Source organism: Balaenoptera physalus (assembly GCF_965194825.1).
Source record: "Balaenoptera physalus genome assembly, chromosome: 14".
Classification (NCBI taxonomy): Eukaryota; Metazoa; Chordata; class Mammalia; order Artiodactyla; family Balaenopteridae; genus Balaenoptera; species Balaenoptera physalus.
The window spans coordinates 70,676,370-70,697,231 of record NC_138893.1 but is presented as its reverse complement, the minus strand read 5'-3'; the positions used below and the strand labels follow the sequence as shown (position 1 = coordinate 70,697,231).

At 46.9% G+C, this 20,862-nt stretch overlaps 1 protein-coding gene across 3 annotated transcripts in view; it reads right to left on the bottom strand.

The window, feature by feature from the left end:
* VSTM4 (V-set and transmembrane domain containing 4) overlaps positions 1-20,862 on the bottom strand; it is an 88,784-nt gene that overhangs the window by 49,839 nt on the left and 18,083 nt on the right. For all 3 annotated transcript variants that reach the window (XM_082425471.1, XM_082425473.1, XM_082425472.1), the window contains exons 3-4: positions 16,430-16,498; positions 8,913-9,020 (exon numbers count right to left, since the gene is read on the bottom strand). In XM_082425471.1, the coding sequence (XP_082281597.1) occupies positions 8,913-9,020; positions 16,430-16,498 (177 nt within the window). The remainder of the gene's footprint in view (positions 1-8,912; positions 9,021-16,429; positions 16,499-20,862) is intronic.

Below are 20,862 nucleotides of genomic sequence, written 5' to 3'. Positions count from 1 at the left end.
AGCTCATCGTTGAGTTCACCTCAAAGAGAAGTAAAGCTGAAACAGCCACAGGGCCCTGGAGTTGTGTAGTAGAGTGTTACATCAATGGCCCCAATGAATCACGCATTAATATATCTATCCACATCCTTGTGTAACTCCCTCCCACACTGACTCTGAGCTTGGCCACATGATGTGCTTTGGCCAATGAAATATTAGCCAATGAGTCACAAGCAGAAGCATAAAAGGCCTTGTGCTCTGAGGTTTGTGAGCTCTCTCTCTCTCATTGCAGGGAACTCTTCTGCTATCACATGAAGAAGCCTGGCTAGCCTACTGGAAGATGAGACCACACGAAACAGACACGAGTCATCCCAGCTGAGGCGCCGAAGCAGCCAGGCCCCAGCTGACCCACTAGCAGGCTGCAGCTGCATGAGTGACCCAGCTGAGGCCAGAAGAACTGCTCAGCTGAGCCCAGGTCAACTTGCTGACCTGCAGAATTGTGAGCAAATAAAACAGTTGTTGTTTCAAGCTCCTACACTTGAAGTGATCTGTGATGCAAGTGACCAATGCAGGCTCCAAACCAGAATGACAGAATCAGCTTTAGAGGGTTTTTTTTGGTTTGTCTTGTCCAACCCCCTAATAGTATCTGAACTCTTTCTGCATTCCATTTACTTAATACCTATATAGAACCATAGTTCATACTTCCTGAACACTTCATATGTTCCTGGCACTATTCTAAGCTCATTATATAGATCAGTGGTCTTTAGTCTGGGGTTTGCATACCCCTGGGCACTCTTAGGAAGAACAGTTTTAAGGACATCTGTTTCTGGATCCTCACCTTCCACGGTATTCTCTCCTTAGAATTCATTCCCCTGGAACGTGCCTGAGGTCTGGCTGTATTCCTTTCCCTTCCTCCCTGTTACATCACCCTTTCTACTTCATAAAATCAAGGCTTGCCTCTTACCCACCCTGACTTGTACTACAGAGACCTGTCCTGGGGGTGAAAGCCAGTGGGCACATCAATGGCCCCAATGAATCAATAAATGATTTAAAATATTGGTGTCAGTGTTGAGAAAGCAATGGCTGGGCAAATAAACTTTTCACTAGAGGAAAGCTTTCTAATATTTTGCTTTCAACAAGGATTGAAATATGACCTAATCCAGTCGTCAGCTGGTAGAGTATTAAAATCATTTTCGATGATAGATCATTGTGACTTTTGACATAAAACTCAGAAGCAATTTAAAGTACCGACTGGTATAAGGAAACTTCATCCGTTCCTGCCTCTTTTTATATTGAACGAGGTATTTCAGAGCTAACATCTCTTAAAAATATAGGAATAGAAGTGATGCTGAATTCTATTACAAATTCATACAAGAATATAGGAAGTAAAAATAAAAATCCATTTCAATAAATATACATTTCCAATAAAATTTTACTTCTTATGATTATTAATTATTTATCTAAACTTATATTTATGTGGTTTTGATTAATTTTATATTCATTTCTAAATCTTTACTAATTGTGCAGTATTTACTGATAACTCAATCCAGGTAAAAAATTTAGCACCTAGAGACTTGTGGAATAAGGAAATTTTTAAAATCTTAATTTAAATTTTTATACACATACTATTTTACAGAGAAATATAATCAGTGATCAACAAAGAACTTTCAAAACAAAAATGTATGAAGATAGGATAAAATTTTGTGGGGGAAGTGGACTGAAGATAAAAATTCAAAGAGAAGAAGGGACAATATAAAATTTCTAACAGCTAAAGTTTGTTTATGGAGTCTTTTTAAATCAACAGATGTAGTTAAATTCATGATACTTAGATGTAAAGGAAAGATTTAACCATTTAAGATGTCAATATTTGCCTTGGAAATTACATCCTTTACAACAATTTATATTTACGATAAAAAAGTTTAGATGTCAAAAATAAAAAACGTTCAATGATGCATAATTTTTTAAATGATTTTAGGGGCTATGCAAACAAAAATGTTTGAAGACCACAACTTTGTACTCTAATTCAATCTTCACAATAACTTTGTCATCATACCTATTTTACAGTGGAGGACACTGAGGCACAGAGAGGTTAATGGCCTTGCCCAAGGTCACACAGCTAATATTACGGGCTGAGCTGTACCCCCTCCCAAATTCATATGTTGAAGCCCTAAAGGCCAATACCTCAAAATATGACTGCATTTGGAGATAGGGTCTTTAAAGGAGTGAGTAAGTTAAAATGAGGTCATTAGGGTGGGCTGGTGTCCTTATAAGAAGAGATTAGGGATACAGACATGCACAGAGGGAAAACCATGTGAAGACAGGGAGACAACAGCCACCTATAAGCTTTGCTATGGCAGCCCGAGCAAACTAACACACCTGCGAAGGGACAAAACTGGGCAGCCTGACTCCAGAGCCCTCTTGTAACTACTCCACACCATTCTCAGAGGAACTGGGCAGCTGGTATTAGGGCTCCTACAGACGAAAAAAGTAGTGTCCAGAATAAATGGTTGGTCCCCTGTGCCAGGGCTGGAGCAGGGCAGAGCCGGGACTGGGCCCTAGAGAACCCCATGCTCTGACCTGTGTTTGGGAAAGTCCGGTCCAGGGGCAGTAAGGCGGGCAGCCTGCAGATCAGGAAGCCGGGGAGCAGGAGAGCAGCTGGGGGGGGGGCTCCTTAGTAACTGGCCATGGGGGCGGGGGGCTAACTCAGAAGGGCCAGGAGCCTGGCGAGGAGAGTCAGTGCCAGGCACAGGACGTGCACCTCGGCCAGCACTTGCCAACTGAAGCTTATGAGGTCTCAGCCCAGTGAATGCAGGGCTGATGTCCCTTTAATGAAGAGGGACAGCCCAGGGGCCAAAAGTGATCCTGGGCACCAAGGGGAAGAATTATGGGCATCTGAGAAATAGACCTTGCCTGGAATCTCCCTTAAATATGCATAGCATAATCACTGCTGATTACATAACTGTGTCACCTGTCTTAGGGGTTTCCCAGAAGCAGAGCCTGTGAGATAAGGATTCAAGTGCAGAGTCTATGTGGGAGGTGATCCTAAGAAACCCACTGGAGAGTGGGGAAGTGAGACCAGGAAGAGAAGAAAAGCAATGAAGGGTGATTCTGGAGCCAGTCTCCACCACAGGCCACAGCCTGGCACCCAGGGCACTTGACCCAAAGGCTCCCGGCTCCACGCAAGGCAACCAACCTGAAGAGAAATGAAAACTCGGGACACGGTGTTTTTTAAGTGGTGACTTGTGATCTTCAGGACTTGGAGGACTCTAAAAGAAAGGACTGTTTGTCTCACCTCTTCTGATAGGAAGACATCTGTGAGCACGAGGTCCCCAGCCACCCTTCCTCTGCCTCGTAGCCTGGGGCCACACTGCACCCAGACGCCACCGCATGGCCAAACCTCCCAGATGACATGTCCAGGCTGGAGGCCATCACTGCCACCTGGGACTGTCCCTGTCACCACTACCTACCCCACTATGGTTAATGTGGGGTGGAGGCAGCCATGCCCCCCATCCTATCATGCTCTGTAGCAGTGTTAGGGCCTCTGAGGTACGGCTGACCTTCCCCCTCATTGCCCCCCAAGTTGCCTGCACCTTCTTCAGAACCCCAGGCCTCGCAGAGACTCTTGAGATAGGTCCTGTGGATATTCCTGCTCCGTTCACAGAGCATTCTGCACGCACGGTGAGCAAGCACAGTGGCATCCCCTGCACAGGGCCCGGTGCATTTGCACAGCGCTGTCCCAGCCTCCTCCCGCCCCAGCACAGGCAGGCGCCCTGCAGCCTGGAAAAGCACCATCTGCATCTCTCTGGGGGGAGGGTCAGGACTGGGATGCCCTCTTCCCGCCCCAGCCGTTTCCCCTGCTCAGCACGGTGCTCCCGCCACGCCAAGCTCAAGAGCCAGCCCCTCCAGGAAGCAGCCCTGCCTCGACCACGCTTCCAGGCCGGCACGGTTACAAGGACAGGTAAAGCTGTCTCCCTCAGTCACCAGGTGGAAAGCTGAGGAGGAGAACCAAGTTTTCTACCTCCTGTTGTCTTGGTACAAAGAGCATTTTAGGGCCACAGCCGTTCAGTGAAAGCACCAGTGCATAAAGCTCTCTATCTAGAGTCATGCTGTCCTGTATGGCAGTCGTGAGCTGGGGTGGCTGTCAAGTACGGGAAATGTAACTGGTCCAGAATATGATGCGCCGGAACTGCGAAATCTTAGGGGCTCAGGATGTTTATCTGGGGCCTGAGAAGACCTGCTGGATTTCAGCCTTCATATGAAAAAAGGAATGTAAAATATCTCTTTCAGAATCTTTATGATGATGCTTATTGAAATGGTATTTCAGATATATTGGGTTTAATAAAATGGATTAAAATTAATGTCACCTGTTATCTTTTTACTTTTTAAATGTGACTACTAAAAAAAAATATGTCCAACTACATGCGTAGCCCACTTCGTATTTCTACTCGGGACAGTGCACAGGGGGATTGTATTTGCCCTAGCCGACGGGAGGGCCGAGCCACCATCACCATGACTACAGTGGAGGGATGCCACCTGGAGAGGGGGACCACACACAGAAGAAGGTGGCCCCTGGAGCTGCCCAGGCCCAGGACTGGCAGCCACGGCACCGGGAAAAGTGTCCCCAGAGCCCTGTGAGGTAAGAGTAACTTTTATCCCCATTTCACAGCGAGGACACCTGGGGCTCAGGTCGTTTATTTGGGGCCTGAGAAGACCTGCTTTACAAGTAAGGAGCTTGAATCCAGGCCCTAGGTCCAGCGCTCTATTCACGAAGCTACTGGGGAGGCTTCCGAGCACCCACTCGGGGAGACGGGCTCCCTTCTGATGGGGCAGCGGGCCCAGGAGAGCTCACCGAGCCTTCCCACACGCTCTGATGACCAAGCCTGCGTCTCAGAAGTGTTTGGAGGGGAGAGCTCATGCTGGGGTGTCCCAGTGTCCGAGCGTCTCTGATGCCAGGCTGCTGAGCCCTTCATCCTCCCCAAGGTGCCAGGGACACCCCATTCCGTACCTGGCGGCCTCCTCCCTCCACTAAGCAGGGCTGTGAGTGGGAGGCAGCGCCCCAGCTCCCTCTTTCTTGTACTTCTGGGAGAAAAGATCACAGGCCCTTTGATCCCATCACCACGGGGAAGCAAGCGGAGAGCCAGTTTGTGGCAGGCAGATGTAGGTGCCTAGCAAGCCGTGGGGAGCCTGGCTTTGGAGCCAGGGTTTTAGCACATCGAGTGCAAGCTAAACGCAGTTGTGACAAACATGGGAGCCAAGACAAATGGGCTAGACCCCTCTCCCTCTGGTTGCGTGTGCCTTCAAAGCTGTCCTTTTAAAAGCTCAAACACGGAAGGTTGAGGGATTGTTGGGGCCACACCAAAGCAGCAGGTATGGACTCATTCCGGAAGAAGCAAAGGCCTCTGAAACCAGTGTGCTTGAAAATCCACTAGAGTAACGCCACCAGGATTGGTGCATTCCAGGGTGACTCAGAGCTGCAGAGGCCCTGGGATGAAGTTCTGGGCACCCCGGCACTCACAAAGAGTAGGGATGGAGACCCACAGCTCAGAGGAAAGTAGAAAGTAAGTCACACGTGGTGCAATTAACTCCAGCTCTATGAGCAATGAGTGCCCTAGGAGGACAGGGTGAGGGCAGGGCAGCAGGAAGGTGAGAGAGAAGGGGACTGGCCCTCAGGTCCCCTGGCTTCCAGGATGGGGTGTGTGTATCTCAGGGGCCCAGCGGGAGATCACATCAGGAGCAGAGACAGCTACTCTGACACCCTCTTTTCAGACAGATCTTGCTGAGCAAGCGGGAGAGCAGGTGCCAGGCTGTCCTCTGCTTCCCACGTGTGTGTGAGCAGCCTGCAAACCTGGGTGCCCTGTGGCTCCCACGCAGGCAGGAGGATGCAGAAGGACCCAGACACACACTTGCATAGGAAACCCAGAAACTGTCTATATAACAAGGGGGTCTGGGCCTGATTTGATTTTTGTGCATCCAGGGAGCATAGTTTATCTATGAGTTTCATTTCAAGATAGTAATGAGATCATTTCAAAATATTCATTGTAAAGAGAAGTGCTGAGCAGGCTAGAGTGAAGAAGAACTGGTTCTAAGGCCTCGCTACTCAAAGTGAGGCCTCCCATCATCAGGGTGGTGCTGCCTGCACTTCTCATTAGAAATGCAGACTGTCAGGCCTGCCCTTACGCTCTGAATCAGAACCTGCATTGGAGCAGGTTCCCAGGTGAGCAGTCTGTTCCTGAAGGTCTGGGCAGTGCTGCTCTACACCTCCCAGGTCCAGGTGAGGGCTAACGCCAGGCCTAACATGCACGGTCCTGCCAGGGATACAGGATGCCAGCCTGCGGGCAGCGGTTGTACCAGACGGATGCCAAGCCCCCGAGGAGCTGTGGGAACCGTGAACTGCTGTCTGGGGAGGACCTCAGCGACAACCGCATCGAAGGCTGAAGGAAAATTCCTGGGCAACATCAGCCCCCAGATGGCTGAGGTTTTCTTGAACAGAAACACGGAGGCTGAGGATGGGGCTGGGCTCGGGCTCTGCCACTCCCTTGTTTCAGGACTTGATCAAGCTCCCCAGCTGTGTCCTCTGTCAAATGGGAGCAATGTGGGCTGTCATTCGGGCTGGTGGTGAGGACTCGTGAGAATGTGGAGGGGTCTGGCCCACAGCAAGCGCCCAGGCAAAGCTCCTGACAGCTCACAGGGCTTCAGACGCTGTGCACAGGCACACGCGAGGCCATCTGGAGCCCACTCCCAGGGGCACGAGGGCAGCTGAGGTCTGGGTTCTCAGTGGCTCTGTGGGAAGCCTGGAGCTTACGTCCCAGTCTGCCTTGTTGGCCTTGGAGGAGAAGGACTTCTCCTGAACTGCCTACGTTGCTTTGTTTCCCTGCTCCTCCCCACGGCCTAACAGGGCCTGCACTCCAGGCAGATTTCTCTATCATGCCCCTGAGCCCAGGCAGAGGTGCCTTTCGAGCAAAACAGGCTTGGAGACTGCCAATGTGGCATCCAAACGCCAACAGCTGGGAGCAAAGCAGCTGGGAAGCAAAGCCATTTGCCCACCATTTGTTGAGCAGCTGTCATGAGCCGAATTCCAAGGAGAATGGGTCAGACGCATGGTCCCTGTCTTACACACCGTCCTCCTGGAGGGAGGCAAATACACTGGCACGTGTGCAACATGTGCCACGAGCTCATCAAAGCCATCAAGTCTCTGGAACAGGAGAAAAGCTCGGGCACCGTGGATGAGGCGTGCGCAGGCGTGGAGGGAGGCTCTCGGAGTGCAGCACGGACACACAGAGCACGGTGGGCAGGGCACGGGCTGCGGAAGAAGGATCTGGCTAGAGCTCTGGCTCTGCTTCCAGTGCTGCGTGGCCTGCACACCCGTCCAGCTCCCCATCCCTTCTCCACCCTGCTCGGGCCCTGGAGGCTGACCTCTGTGCACGTCCTCTGGCTTCCGGTCTGGGAGGCAGGACCAAAGGAAAGCAGCCGAGGGACACCTGAAGGCAGGGGGCAGGGAGGGGCTGAGGAAGGTAGGCTCCTGGCTCCCTCCCTGTTGCGGCCTGGTTTGGCATTGCCCGAGTCCCTCTTCTAAGGCTCTTATTGGTGACAATTCTCCCACAGCTGCAGCTCTCACAAGTTCCAGAAACCTCTTCTCCCCTTGTCCCCTAAGCTCTAGGGCGGAAATAGCATCCCACGGCTGCTGGTCCCTGAATGCCTTTCTCTCCCTCCCTCCCAGATTCCTTTAGTCCTGACTGTACCTCTGGGGAGAGTCCCCTCTGGAAACTCTGCTCAGTTTCCCTGTTTAATTGTCCCCCTAAGCCATGACCACCAAATCTAATACTTCCCAGCTTTATGACCTTGGGCTAATAGTAATAATTATTATATATAACTATAACCATATGTCATCATAAATGCAGGACACTTACAAGGAGCTGGAATGGGTAAAGGGTTTTATTTATTTATTTTTTTTTCAACTTAATCCTCACAACAATCCTGTGAGACTGGTATACTGGTATTTTCCCCATTATTTAGAGGGAGAAGGTGAGGCACGGCAGGTAAGTCATCAGCTGGTAGGTGAAGAGTCGTCATTTGAACCAGAGCTATTCTAATTCCAGAGCCCAGCTCTTACCCAGATCATCTCTGGGAGCTGCAGGGTCCCCATCTGTTTCAGAAATTCTGAAGTCGGGGTGCACAGGGAGGGTATTTCAGAGGAAACAGGAGCTGGTGCAAACGCGACCTGGAGGTTTGGTGAGAGGCGGGGACTAGAGAGAGAAAGCAGGCAGCATTCATAGGGACGTAAGAGTCAGAGTCGTGAGAACTGTAATCACTAAGGAAGAAAGAGTAAAAGCAAGAAGGGGCTAAGGACAGAACCCAGGGGACAGGGACACCAACAAGAAAGGAGACAGAAGGAAGGAAGGGAAGGGAACACTCAGACTGGACAGTAAGAGAAGGGAAGGTGTGCCTTTCTAATCCCATCTGCCTGCCAGGCACAGTGTCAGGTACTGTAATTAAATTATGAACACACAACAACATTCAATCTAAGGAAGGTGGTGCGATCCCATGTCATTTAATAAATGAGGAAACCAAAGTTCAGAGTGGTTAAGGAATGTGTCTAAAAACTCAGTCTTAAGCGGCAGAGCCAGAATCAAACCCAGGGTCACCTGACTCCACAGCCTCTTCCGGGAGGAAGAGAGAGGTAAGGGCCCTCAGAAACCACGGAAGGAAGGGATTCGAGAAAAGGGGGTACTGAAATGACGTCAACAGTGGCCGACGTTGATTTTAGCGGAGTCTAAGGTAGACACATCTCCTCACTCACACTGCTTACCAGTCACAGGTGAATAATCCCTGACTCAGGATGCATCTTTCAACCAAAGTGATACTTTGCCCAACACCTTCCGCCTGTCTGTGGTTTGGCTGTGCTCCCACTCCAGACATGACTTTATCTGTTCTCTTACCTCTGGATTTCCTCTTGCTAAACACAGACTGCCAGATGATGGTCAGGGTGAAGAGCAGAACGCTGAGAATCCCCACACAGCACACGAGCACAGCATACACGTAGAGGTCTAAAAGGCAGGGACACGCAGGTGATTGTCGGGACAGGCCACACCACAGGAGATGCTCGAAATAAAAAAACTTCACACGCTATCAAAACTCAACTCAAAATGAACCACAAGCCTAAATGTAAAATAGAAACAAGAAAACTTCTGGAGGAAACATAGAAGAAAAATCTCTGAGATCTAGGACTAAGCAGAGAATTTTTAGACTTGACACCAAAAGCACCATCCATATAAGGAAAACTTGATAAATTAGAAAAATTAGATTTCCTCAAAATTTAAAACTCTGCTCTGTAAATACCCATATGAAGAATGAGATATCCCATATATTGGGATAATACCTATCAGAACAGCCAAAATAAAAACTAGGACAATACCAAATGCTGACAGAGATACAGATAAGACATTGCTGGTAAGAATGTAAAATGGTATGACCACTCTGGAAAAACAGTTTGGCAGTTTCTTAAAAGATACACCTACGGCTATCATGCAACTCACCAACTGCTCTCTGGGGCATTTGTCCAGAGAAATGAAAACTTAAGTTCACACAAAAACCTGAATGTGTATGTTTGTAGCAATTTTATTCATAATAACCAAAAACTGGAAACAGCCCAGATGTCCTTCAGTGTGTGAATGGGTAAACAAACTGTGGTCCATCCACACCATGAAACACTTCTCAGCACTAGAAGGGAATGAGCTATTGCACAAAGCGTTATATTGAGTGGAAAAAAAATCCCCCAAAATTACATACTGTATGATTTTATTTATACAACGTTTTTTTGGAACGACAAAATGATAGAAATGGAGAACAGATTAGTGGTTGCCAGGGGTTAAGGAGGGAACAGACGGGAGAAAAATGGGTCTTGCTATCAGGGACCCTTGTAGTAATGGGAATGTTCTGTATCTCGGCTATATCAATGTCAATATCCTGGTTGCAATGTTATACTACAGTTTTGTAAGATGATACCATTGGGAGAAATTGGATAAAAGGGTACCAATTGGTACAAGGAATCTCTCTGCATTACTTACTAGAAATATATGTTAATCTACAATTATCTCAAAATAAGTTTGCTTTACGTTCCAATGATTCAATCATGTTCATGTATATCTTAGTTTAGGCTGCTGTAACAAAATACCATAGACTGGGTGACTTAGACGACAAACATTTATATCTCACAGTTCTAGAGACTAGGCAGTCCAAGATCAAGGCACTGGCAGGTGCGGTGTCTAGTAAGGACTCTATTCCTGGTTTGGAGACGCTTCTCTTGGTATCCTCACGTGGAGGAGAACAGAGAGCAAGCAAGCAAGCTCTCAAGGGTCCCTTCTTATAAGGACACTAATCCCATTCATGAGGGCTCCATGCTCATTACCTAATCACCTCCCAAAGGCCCTACCTCCTGATACCATCACATTAGGGGTTAGGATTTCAACATATGAATTTTAGGGGACACGAACATTCAGACCATAACAATATACATCCATTCCTTAAACTCCAGTCATCAACTTTGTCACCAATGCGATTGATAAGATGCCCAAACTGCTCAGAAAGCAGAAGGGAAGCTAGAATGATTATTTTAATCTTCTATGAAGCAAAAGGCTGCAGATATTTGAACTTAGTAAATGTTTGAACTTAGCAAAAACGTTTCTCTGCTGACAAATTTCTTTAGCCAACAGACATACTCAGCCTGCTCTTAGGTACAAGAAATATAATGATGAACATCCAAAGGTCTTCTCATCAAGAAATCAGAGGGCTGCATGGTACCTGAACCATAGAAATACGTGTCCAGAACCAGAAGCACGCAGAAGAGGGACCCATCCCGGTTGGGGAGGTTGGGAGGGGCTTCCCAGAGGACTGGACCTCTGTGGTGAGTTGTAGTTAAAATAACACAGAAAATGCAAAAATACAGAGAGAGAATAAAAATAGAGAGAGAAAAAAGTCATCAGCCATCCATCACTTTGAGTTAACTACTGCTGTACTTTATGATGTATATGTATAATTTTTAAATTAAGATCATTTATATCTGTTTTATATCTTTCTTTTTATTTAAATTTCATTTTCTCATTATGCTCTCTTCAAAAAGTGATTTTAATTTTGAAAACTATGATAAAAGTTTGTGGTATTAATACATCATCATGAGAGACTTAATATCTTATCATTGGCTACTCAAAGTGTTCCGAACTTCCCTATAATAAATGATTCTATGATGAGTATTCACAATCTTAAACCTTAATGAGTCTCCGATTAAAGTTCCTAAAAGTGGAATTACTGAGTCAGCAAGAATGCACTCGGGACCTAGAGAAGCAGCTGATTAAGTGCTTAAGCTGAAAAAGCAAGCAGTAAGCCTACTGGGGTGGCTGGCTTCTGCGGCGAGCCTGGAGAAGCAGGTAAGGCTATGGTCAAGGAGAGGGAAGGAGGGGGAATGGGATGGAATCAGACATCTCAGGTTCCCCTGGGAGGCCCAGGGATGTCCCTGCCCCTGGAGCGCCTCCCTTGGTCTCAGGTTCAGCCAGCATATTCACTTAAGCTAGTTCGAGTAGGTTTCTTAGAAGGCAACTTAGAAGCCTGGACTAAAAATAAACTAAGTAGAAAACACAATAGGACAAGGTTGCAGGTGAAGGGAGCACTTGCAGGGAACAGGGCAGGTGGATGGGAACAAGAAAGAGTATCCTACAAAGGGAGCAGGAGCCAGTCACAGGAGCTGAGGAGGACCCAGTGAGAGTTCTAGAAGCCAAGAGAGTAGAATGTTGTAAGAAAGATTCTCTACCGGCATCACGTGCTACTGGAAAACACCCATTGGGATTTCCCACTAGGAAGCTACTGGAAAAGTCCTGGAGAAAAGCCCATTCAGTGTGATGGGAGGGACAAAGACAGGTTACAGGGGTCGAGGAGCTCAATGGGGTATGAGGAGACTGAGATAGAAATAGAGAAAACTCTCTCCTGTAACTGAGATCAAAACTGCCTGTGTCTCTGATGTGTGGGCCTTGCAAATTAATACGGCAGAGAACTCTGCAAGTGGTCAGTTAGGAGACAGGCTTGGGCCTCCATTTAAACAACATGAAATTCCAAGGGACAGAGCAGAGGTCACAGACTGGGACTCAGGACAGGATACAGGACAGGACACAACACGGAGAACATAAGGCCAGTCCTGGATTCACACACTGTTGAGCAAACTATTCCGGGAACAGGACTGCAGAGCCATTTTTGGCACCAGAGGCTGGGAAACTATGTGGTCACAGTGCCAGGCAGACAGAACGGACGCCGGTGGGCGCAGCATCTGCCTCAAAAGGATTCCGGGGATTCGGGCCCCGGGACCAAAAGGCAACAGCAATTTGGCTTCAGTCTTGGGATGGAGAGAAGACCTATCTTCCTAAAGTTTCTGCACTGCTGGAGCGAAGCGACCTAACCCACGAGCTCCCCTCTTCATCAGAACTCTTTCTTTGGTTTTGGGACTGCAGGAACCAAAGGGGGAACAAGGTCGCAGCGAGACTCTCCCACAAGTGTCCCCAGAAGCATGCTGCAGACATCTGTGGCCCACTCTCAGGCAGGAGGCAAGGGGCACCAGGAGGCCCACATGATGGTTTCAGATCACAGCCTCCTCAACGTGCACAGAGGGGGCTCGCCACAGGGAGCCGCAGCTGCAGTCATAAAACATCTGGCCTGTCCGGAAGGTTCAGCTACGCTGCCAAGCACACAGGCCCTCCAGGCTGTGGACGCCGGCCAGCAGGCACCAGCCGCCCGCATGGGGGTCCCCACAGGCCTAGAACGGATCATGCCTGCTCTATTGTACTCTTGAAGCCGCAAGAACATTAAAAAGTGTCACCTTGTAGGAGGAGGAAAAACTCAGAAAGAACACCTGAGTTTCCCTGGATTGGGCAGCAGCCACTACCCCAAGGTTCTGACTTTTTCCTCTGTTCCAATCATTCCTTTGCTGCACAAAGGCAATCTCCCTACTGAACCTACTCAGAATGCTAAAACCACCTCCCCTTTCTCTGAAAACAAAGGTTAAACCCTGAGTCATTTGAGCCGGGGTCACAAGCTCCCAGCACTCCACGGATACATTTTGCCAGCAGGCTAGAGCCAAGCTCTGCGCCGGTGACACAGGCAGCCGCAGTGCAGCTCCAGACATCGTTCTCAGGCTGGAATACTGGCCCAACGTTGCCCTATCTTCCGCCTTTTCCTTTACCTTTTATATAAACACCTCTCTAATTATAAATGTGGGCCAGAGGTTTTCAAACTCAGACCCAGCCAAACAATGCTTGTCCAGAGGCTGAATCCAAACCTTCAGGTTCAAATTGAACAAAACATCGGCACTTAACCAAATCTGGGCTTAGCTTTTAAAATACCACAGAACACTGAACACTCAAAATAATTCTAAAAATCTTGTTATATTCTCCAAATTCACTTGCAGTCTCGTCTTCGGCCATTGGACTTCCAAAGACATTGCTTCGTTGGACTCAGTTGCAAGCCGCCATGCAGAAAGTTATCTCCCCGCTGCCCCCAGCCTGGGGCCTCCCTGAAGCAGATGGTGGGGCCGGCAGGCTGGAGCGATGTGCACGCGGCAGGGAGGCCAAGACCGGGTGCACAATGTCTGCATGCCAGCTCCTACCCTCCCAGAAAGCCAGGCCACGCCAGGCAGAGCGGTCCCCGTGAAAGGCAGCCTGCACACCTCTTGCACGGCCACCCTGAGGCCAGCTGGAGTATTCAGAGCTGCTTTGAAACCCAGTGACCCCAGCATTCCTCAGCACAGGGAAGGAACCCAATTCCCCCCGAACCACTAAATCCAGAAGGTCAATGTCCGTCCTCTACATTTCCAGGGCAACGACAAATACCTAGATCACAGTTATGTTGAAAAAACCTCGTACTTCTACTAATTTTTTTTTATCCAGCCGGTGATAATATCTTGCTCAGGGAGAAATACCTGAGCAATAGCCTTGAGGGATTTTAACTCATTCCAGCATCTCACCAAGAGGACTGACAATGCTTTTTTTGTGTGCTGCAGGCACACAGCCAGGCTGAGCTAAGCCCCAGGAGGATGGATATCCGTCCTCAAGCCCTGCCGCAGCTCTCCCATCCAGGAACAAAAGGGCAAAGGCCTGGGATCAGGCGCTGGGGAATTTCAACTGTACCTCTGACCTCGCCAACGCTGTGGCTGGGTTAAAAAAGCAAAACCCATAGATGCTGCTGCCGCTGCTGCTGCTAAAATCACAGGGAAAGAGCACTTTGGACACAGCGGCTCTGAGGCAGGATACACAGTGAGAATTCCAATTCAGCCTTCCTGAAGGGACCTAATTCTCTGTGTTGAGAAGACAGTGCATGTTGGCCTACAGATTCTGTGCAGAGTTAGATTGAGAATAACTCTCATATTCTGTAGCTACACATGAATTTTAAAATATCATTAATTATACAAAGTGTTTTAGAGACGCTGATTGTGCCACAAGGCGTGTGTGGACTTTTAAATGCTACAATCCTGCCAAATATATAGAGTCTTAGGTTCTGTACCATAGCATTTTCAAACAGTTCTTGGATCACTTGCACCAGAAACACCTCAAGCCCTGATGAAATGCAAATTCTTTTATCTCTTCCTAAATATAATAATCAGATTCTTGGCGAGGGGGTGGGGCAGGGCAGGGGGGCAGCCCAGAGTCTGGGTTACTAACAACCCCCCCATGATATCCTTATGCATCCGATGATAAACAGGGCTCCTGCTGTCACATCTGCCAGTGGCCTACCTTCGGGAGCCCCCAGGACATCTCCAGACTCCCACCTCTTCCCAGTGCCTGGGTCATAGGACAGCCTCAGAAATACGGATACATCAATTGCTTTTTCTACTCCTTCACTTTATGAGGAGGAAAGTCACACATCTCTTTGTTAACAAATAGGCATTCACTGAATGAGAGACTAAGGGAGGGAATTGGGGATTATTTTACTTGGAGGTCATCAAGTAAAGAAAAAGCCATCTACAAAATGTGCAGAAGAAAAGGCAGGGAATACAAAGAATCACTGTTAAAGTGCAACCCGAGAAATGCAATATTTATGACTTCAAAACGAAACAATCCTAATGGCCTACCTGAGTGACACCTTATGGTTTGCAAACCATGTTCATAATTATGGTTACATTTTTCTAAGAGAGAAAGTTCCTCAATCCACTGCTTTTAACTAGCTATTGGAAGACATAGGTTTGAATCCAAGTGCTCTCCCCCAAGGGCAAGTTCTTACACCTGCTGAATTAACAAAAGGTGATGGTGAAGGCCCAAGGCACACGTCTCCTTAGATCCTTTTGGCTAGGTCCATACATCATCAAAAAATGCAATGCCTTCACAAGATGTAATCCTTCACAGTTTCTTGATCACATCTTAACATTAATCTGTTTTGTTTTTGTCTTTTTTACTGATCAAAGGTTCTCCCTGAGAACTCACAAAATACATTCTTTCAGTGCTTATGGTCATAATCCTCAACCACTTTACAATAACAATTTCTGTGAGTTTTCCATACCCTAAGGCCATATGCTTTCTCAACCTCGGCACTCTTGACTTTTGGGGCCAGATAATTCTTTGTTGTCAGGGCTGACCTGTGCATTGGAGGGTGCGTAGCAGCTTCCTTGGCCTCTACCCAATAGATGCCAGTAGCACCAAAATGCTAGTCGTGGCAACCAAAAATGTATCCAGACATTGGCAAATGTTCCCTAGAGGGATAAAATCGCCTCCTGTTGAGAATCACTGCTCTAAGGCCCCAGTCTGAGTGTACTTCAGAATCACTCATACGTCTTGTTAAAACCCAGATTGCTGAGTACCACCCCCTGAGATTCTGATTCCATAAGCAAGGGTAGCACTCAACACAGTGCATTTGTAACAGCCTTCCAAGTGGTGCTGATGCTGATGTGATGCTGATGCTGGTGGTCTGGAACCAGTTTTGGAAAACACCTCCTTAAGGTCATGGCTGCATGCTGGCAACTCATGAAGAGCTTTTAACAAGTTCCAACTTAATCAGAATCTCTAGAGATGTGGTGCAGGCATTAGCGTTTTTAAAGCTCCCCAGTGATGCTAACATGGGTTGAAAATCAATTGCTTAAGGTTTACAGATGTTTCCAGAATCCCAAACTCCTTAAGAAACCTGAGATAAAATTAGTCACAGTAGATGTAATTTGCATTTTTATATTACTTGAAGATCCCTCCCTCATATCACCTCGGAGTAGAAATTCTGGCGCAAAACAAACAACCCCAAAGTATGCAGACTGGAGCTTTCGTGTCTGTTTTTTCAAAATCTGTGGGCTGATACCACCAGGGATTTCCAACCTACTCTTGAGTAAGTTTAGGGCAAGAAAACCATTTGATATTAGGGCAAAACTAAGAAGTCTATTCCTTTCCTATTATCTAAAAGTGAGGCTGCATCTTATAATAAAGAAATAAGCAATCATTACCTTCAAAAAATGCCCAGGTCTCTTTCTTTTTCTCAAACGATGAATCTTCAGAAGTTTTGAGGGAAATCACTGTAAGACAAAAAAGAAATGGCATAGCATGAAGTGGAGTAGCTTATGGACCTGGCCCACCTCAGTCGAAAATAATATCATACGGTATATATGGCACTTACATTTATAAAGTAATTTTCATATTTGCAAAAACCACATTTAATTGTCACAACCCACAAGCCAGGGGAAGGTGCAATGACTTACATATAACAAGTAAGAGACCAGAAAGGGGAATTAAGTTGCTGGTACTCAGTCCAGCAGAAGCCTCACTCACCCCATAGACTTGCAAAATAAAGAGTTCCCCAGTGGGAATTCCAACAACCAAAACATTATATATTTTACCATTTTAGTGGACATCTTTCCAAAATGTAGTGTACTTGCCTGGGTATCCCTAGATAGAGAAGCCTGAGGTCATCTGATGACTCAGGGTCAGTGCTCTGAGCACATTCTCCATGTAAGACAGTCACACAGCTGCAAGCATCTGATTTTGAGATTATTTTGTCTGCTTTCAGTCAGTGGTTGAGCACTGAATTCACTGTGCCTGCTTTCAATTGTCAGGGAAACAGAATTGAGTTACACTTTCTGAGATGATGGAAATGTTCTGTGTCTGCAAGGCACATACAGCTGCCACTGGCCACATGTTTTTATTGAGCATGTGAAACATGGCTTGTCCACATGGGACTAAGAAACTGAATTTGTAACTGTATTTCATTTTAATTAATTTAAATTTAAATAGCTACATTTGGTCAGTGGCTGCCACACCGAAGAGCTCTAGAGAAGAGAATCTCTAAGACCCAAATAAAAAGACATAGGTGGCTAGAATAAAAATTGAATCAATATGAGAGGTAAGGAATATGGCAAAGATGGTCTGGAACTTTATTTACTGCCCCTCCCACAAACTTTTATATTATTATTGTCATGGATTCCAATTCTGAATTTTCCATCTTTATTTTTCTCCAGGACTTGCACTGGGTATTTCCATTGATCTACCACACAGATCACTAATCTTCTCTTCACCTGTGTCTAACCTGCTGTTAAAGCCATCTCTTAAATTTAAGATTTCATTTATGGATTTTTTCAGTTATAGATCATCCACTTAATTCTTTTTATATATCCTAGCTCTCTGATGAATTTATCCAGCATGTTATCTAATTTTTCAACCATATTAATCACATTATTTTAATGTACATGACTGATATCTTTCACATCTGCATTGTCCATAGGCTTATTTTTATTACCCATTTTTGATTTTGATCTTGTCCCCTGATGTGCCTGATAATTTTTTTAATTGATGCCAGACGTCATATATGGAAAACCATGGAGACTCGAGATAAAATTTTATTTTCCTCGTAGGAAATTAGAGTAGGGGGATGATCACCTAATCCAATGAGGATATGAACTGTTTAGAAGCTGGGTTTCAGTTTTTATAGGATATGGTTTCTCTCTGGTTTGCCCTTACTTCAGGGATCCCCAGTAGAAAGCCTCAAGTATTTATTATAGCACTTCCAATTTTCATCTCACTGATAGAACTTTGCTCTATCAGAGGCTCTGCTTGCCTCCTAAACAACCTGATTGTCACTTTCTGCATAACTTTTCTCAACAAGCACTGTGTAAGAACGGCTGAATTTCTTAAAGAGTTAAGCGACTCTGACAATTGGTCTCGTTCACTGCTCTTCTCTGCACTCTATCTATATAGTCCTTCAGAGAACAATTAAGACAGCTGAAATACATATGCACGTAGACAATTGTGTAATCATGTAATACAAATATACTTATGAAATATAAATATATGATTAGGAAAGCTGAAATACAGATTTTTTTCAGCATTTCTAATTGTTCTCAGGAGGGCTCTGTTCTGTGGGAAAGAACCCCTCTCCCAGTAGAACCTAAATTCCTCAAAACCAGAAGCTGGTCTTCTACCTCAGTTGATACCATCTTGGGACACACTGCCTGGCAGCTGGTAGGTGCCCAGTAAATAAATGAATGATCTATTTCTTTCTGACGGCCCCTCAAAGGAAGCAATCTGGACATCCAGGAATGAACTCTTAGTGGACGTCTGGTCTTGCGTGTGATATTAGACGTGTCAGACAATTCGTCCATCACCTTTCCTGCTTAATTTGCCCCACGCACAGCTCCTGTAATCTGCTCACTGCCAGAGCAACCGATCAGATTCCCCCTTCAAGAATTTAAACTAAGAAACAGAGTACATATGGTGGCTGTAGGCCCTGGGGTTGAAAAAGCCTATGGACTCTGGGGTGGGCAGCCGTGTTTGGAAAACAGGAAAGCAAATGGAGCAGAGGGAAGAACCTGCAGGAGGAAGGTGGAGGTGGGAGGACTTGGTCTTGATGGCACTCTGGGTACCAAGAGGGCTGACGTGTTATTTGCTAACCTTGCATTGCATGAGCTCCGTATCCTTCAACCATCCCCACCTCTCTTCTGAATTAGCTTGAATGGGTTTTCATCTTCAACGAAATTAAGCCTAGGCTGGGATAACCGCAGAGTCCTAATGAAGACAATACCGAAATGAGAAAGAAATGGACCTCCGAGGACCGTAGTTTTCAGGAGATCAGGGATGCCCATCATGGCCCAGAGTCTTAGTACTCCAAGTGTGGTCCATGGGCCAGCAGCATCAGTGTCACCTGGAAGCTTGTCACAAGTGCAGGATTGCAGGGGACCCAACCCAGATCTACTGGATCAGAACCTGCTTTTAAACCCAGATTCCCTGGATGAATCACAGGCACTTTAAAGTGTGAGATGCACTGATGTACACTGGGTTGAGTTTCCGTTTGCTGGTTATGTAACCTTGGGCAAGTCACTTAACTTCCCACTGCCTGAGTTTCCCCATTTGTTATGCAGAGATGATAATAAGCTCAGGGTGAGTGTGAGAACCAGATGGGTTAATATATGTGAAATACTCAGAACAGTGCCTGAGAGCTAGTGAGCCATTTTTATCCACAAGGACCTTAGACAGGGATTTGGTCTATTTTATTCACTGCTCTAATTCCCACACCTAACTTCTAGCACGGTCCTCTGCTATTAGTCCTTTGCCTCAGAATGTGAATCTTCAGTTGTCCAAATGGTCCATATGAAAGAGTTCCCTGACCTTGTGGCTAAACGTCTGCAACTCAATCAGGCTGCTACCATTCCAGCAAAGGTCAGTGCCTTTGGACCACTTTTGATTCATCTTTCATTTTTTAATTTCAGAAGCTGTGGGCCCTTGATTTAGTCCAATTACAATTCCCTTTGCCTTATCTGGGATAGAAGGTAACAAGGTCTCCCCAGTAGACTTATGGAGATGGGTGTTGAAAGAGCCAACAAGCCGGGATTCAAAGCTAAGGGGGCTCTAAGCAAGGAATTCATGGAGGTTCCTCATTTCTCTCCTGTGCAGCTGTTTCATGGGAAAGTGCAGCAACTTTGTTTGGCATATGACGATCAGCAACACCAGTCATAATCTTATCTGTTCCTACAAGAAAGAAAAATTTTTACATGAACTCTGCCAGAGCTTTTGAAATTCTCCCAAGGTTCCACGTAGCTATCTTGTTTCAGCTGCTAATCCCGTGCTGTCTCAAAATGAATGCAATACACTGTCAAGCCACATGTCTGTGTCCACAGACCATGGCCAATGCCCTGCTCAAGGTGGCCTCTGTCTTGCCGCATGCTCTGAGCCCAGCGTCTCAGCCAAGAGCTAATGTGGGGGTGGGCAGTGGGCACCCCTTTGGGAAGGTTCATTACTCCAGCTGCTGGGAGTGATGCCAGCCCTGCTTCCCGGGGAGCCTTGCCTCTTCCATCCTTCCTGCATCCAGAGGTCCCGTGAAGGAGGGCGGTACCAGGACCACCTCCTCCCACAGGGTGTGGGGCCTGGGAGGAGGGTAGTGCAACTGATCAGAGAAGCAGAAGGAAGCCCAGTTTGGCCTCAGCACCAAACCACTCTTCTCAATACAGCTTTATCAGAAAGTGGGCATTTTGATTTCTGACTCCTGTGCACATTCATCAGTCGGTCTGGGCCACAGTATAAAAGGAGAGCGCTCAAAGGCTAAGTCATCAACTGACCTACTGACCTATTGACTGCTTTGCAATTTCCTGGGGACCCCGGCGCCCAGTGCGCAGAGCCTGGGTGACCTTCCTGAGAGGTGGTGGCCCGGATAACTGAGCAGCAGGCTGTCCTGGGTCCCTCCCCAAGAGAGCAGAATCAGACGACATCTAAGAAGGGGGGGGTTGTGAGAGCCACCACGTCTCGGGCCTCTGGGAAGAACCGGCTGAAAGTGCTGCAGGATCAAACAGTCTGGAAGAACACAGCCCAGAGGCACCGAGACAAAACGATCCTATCAGCCTCATGTCTGGAGGAAGCAGGTTGGAAAGAAAGACTCTTAGTCAAGTCCCCTTTG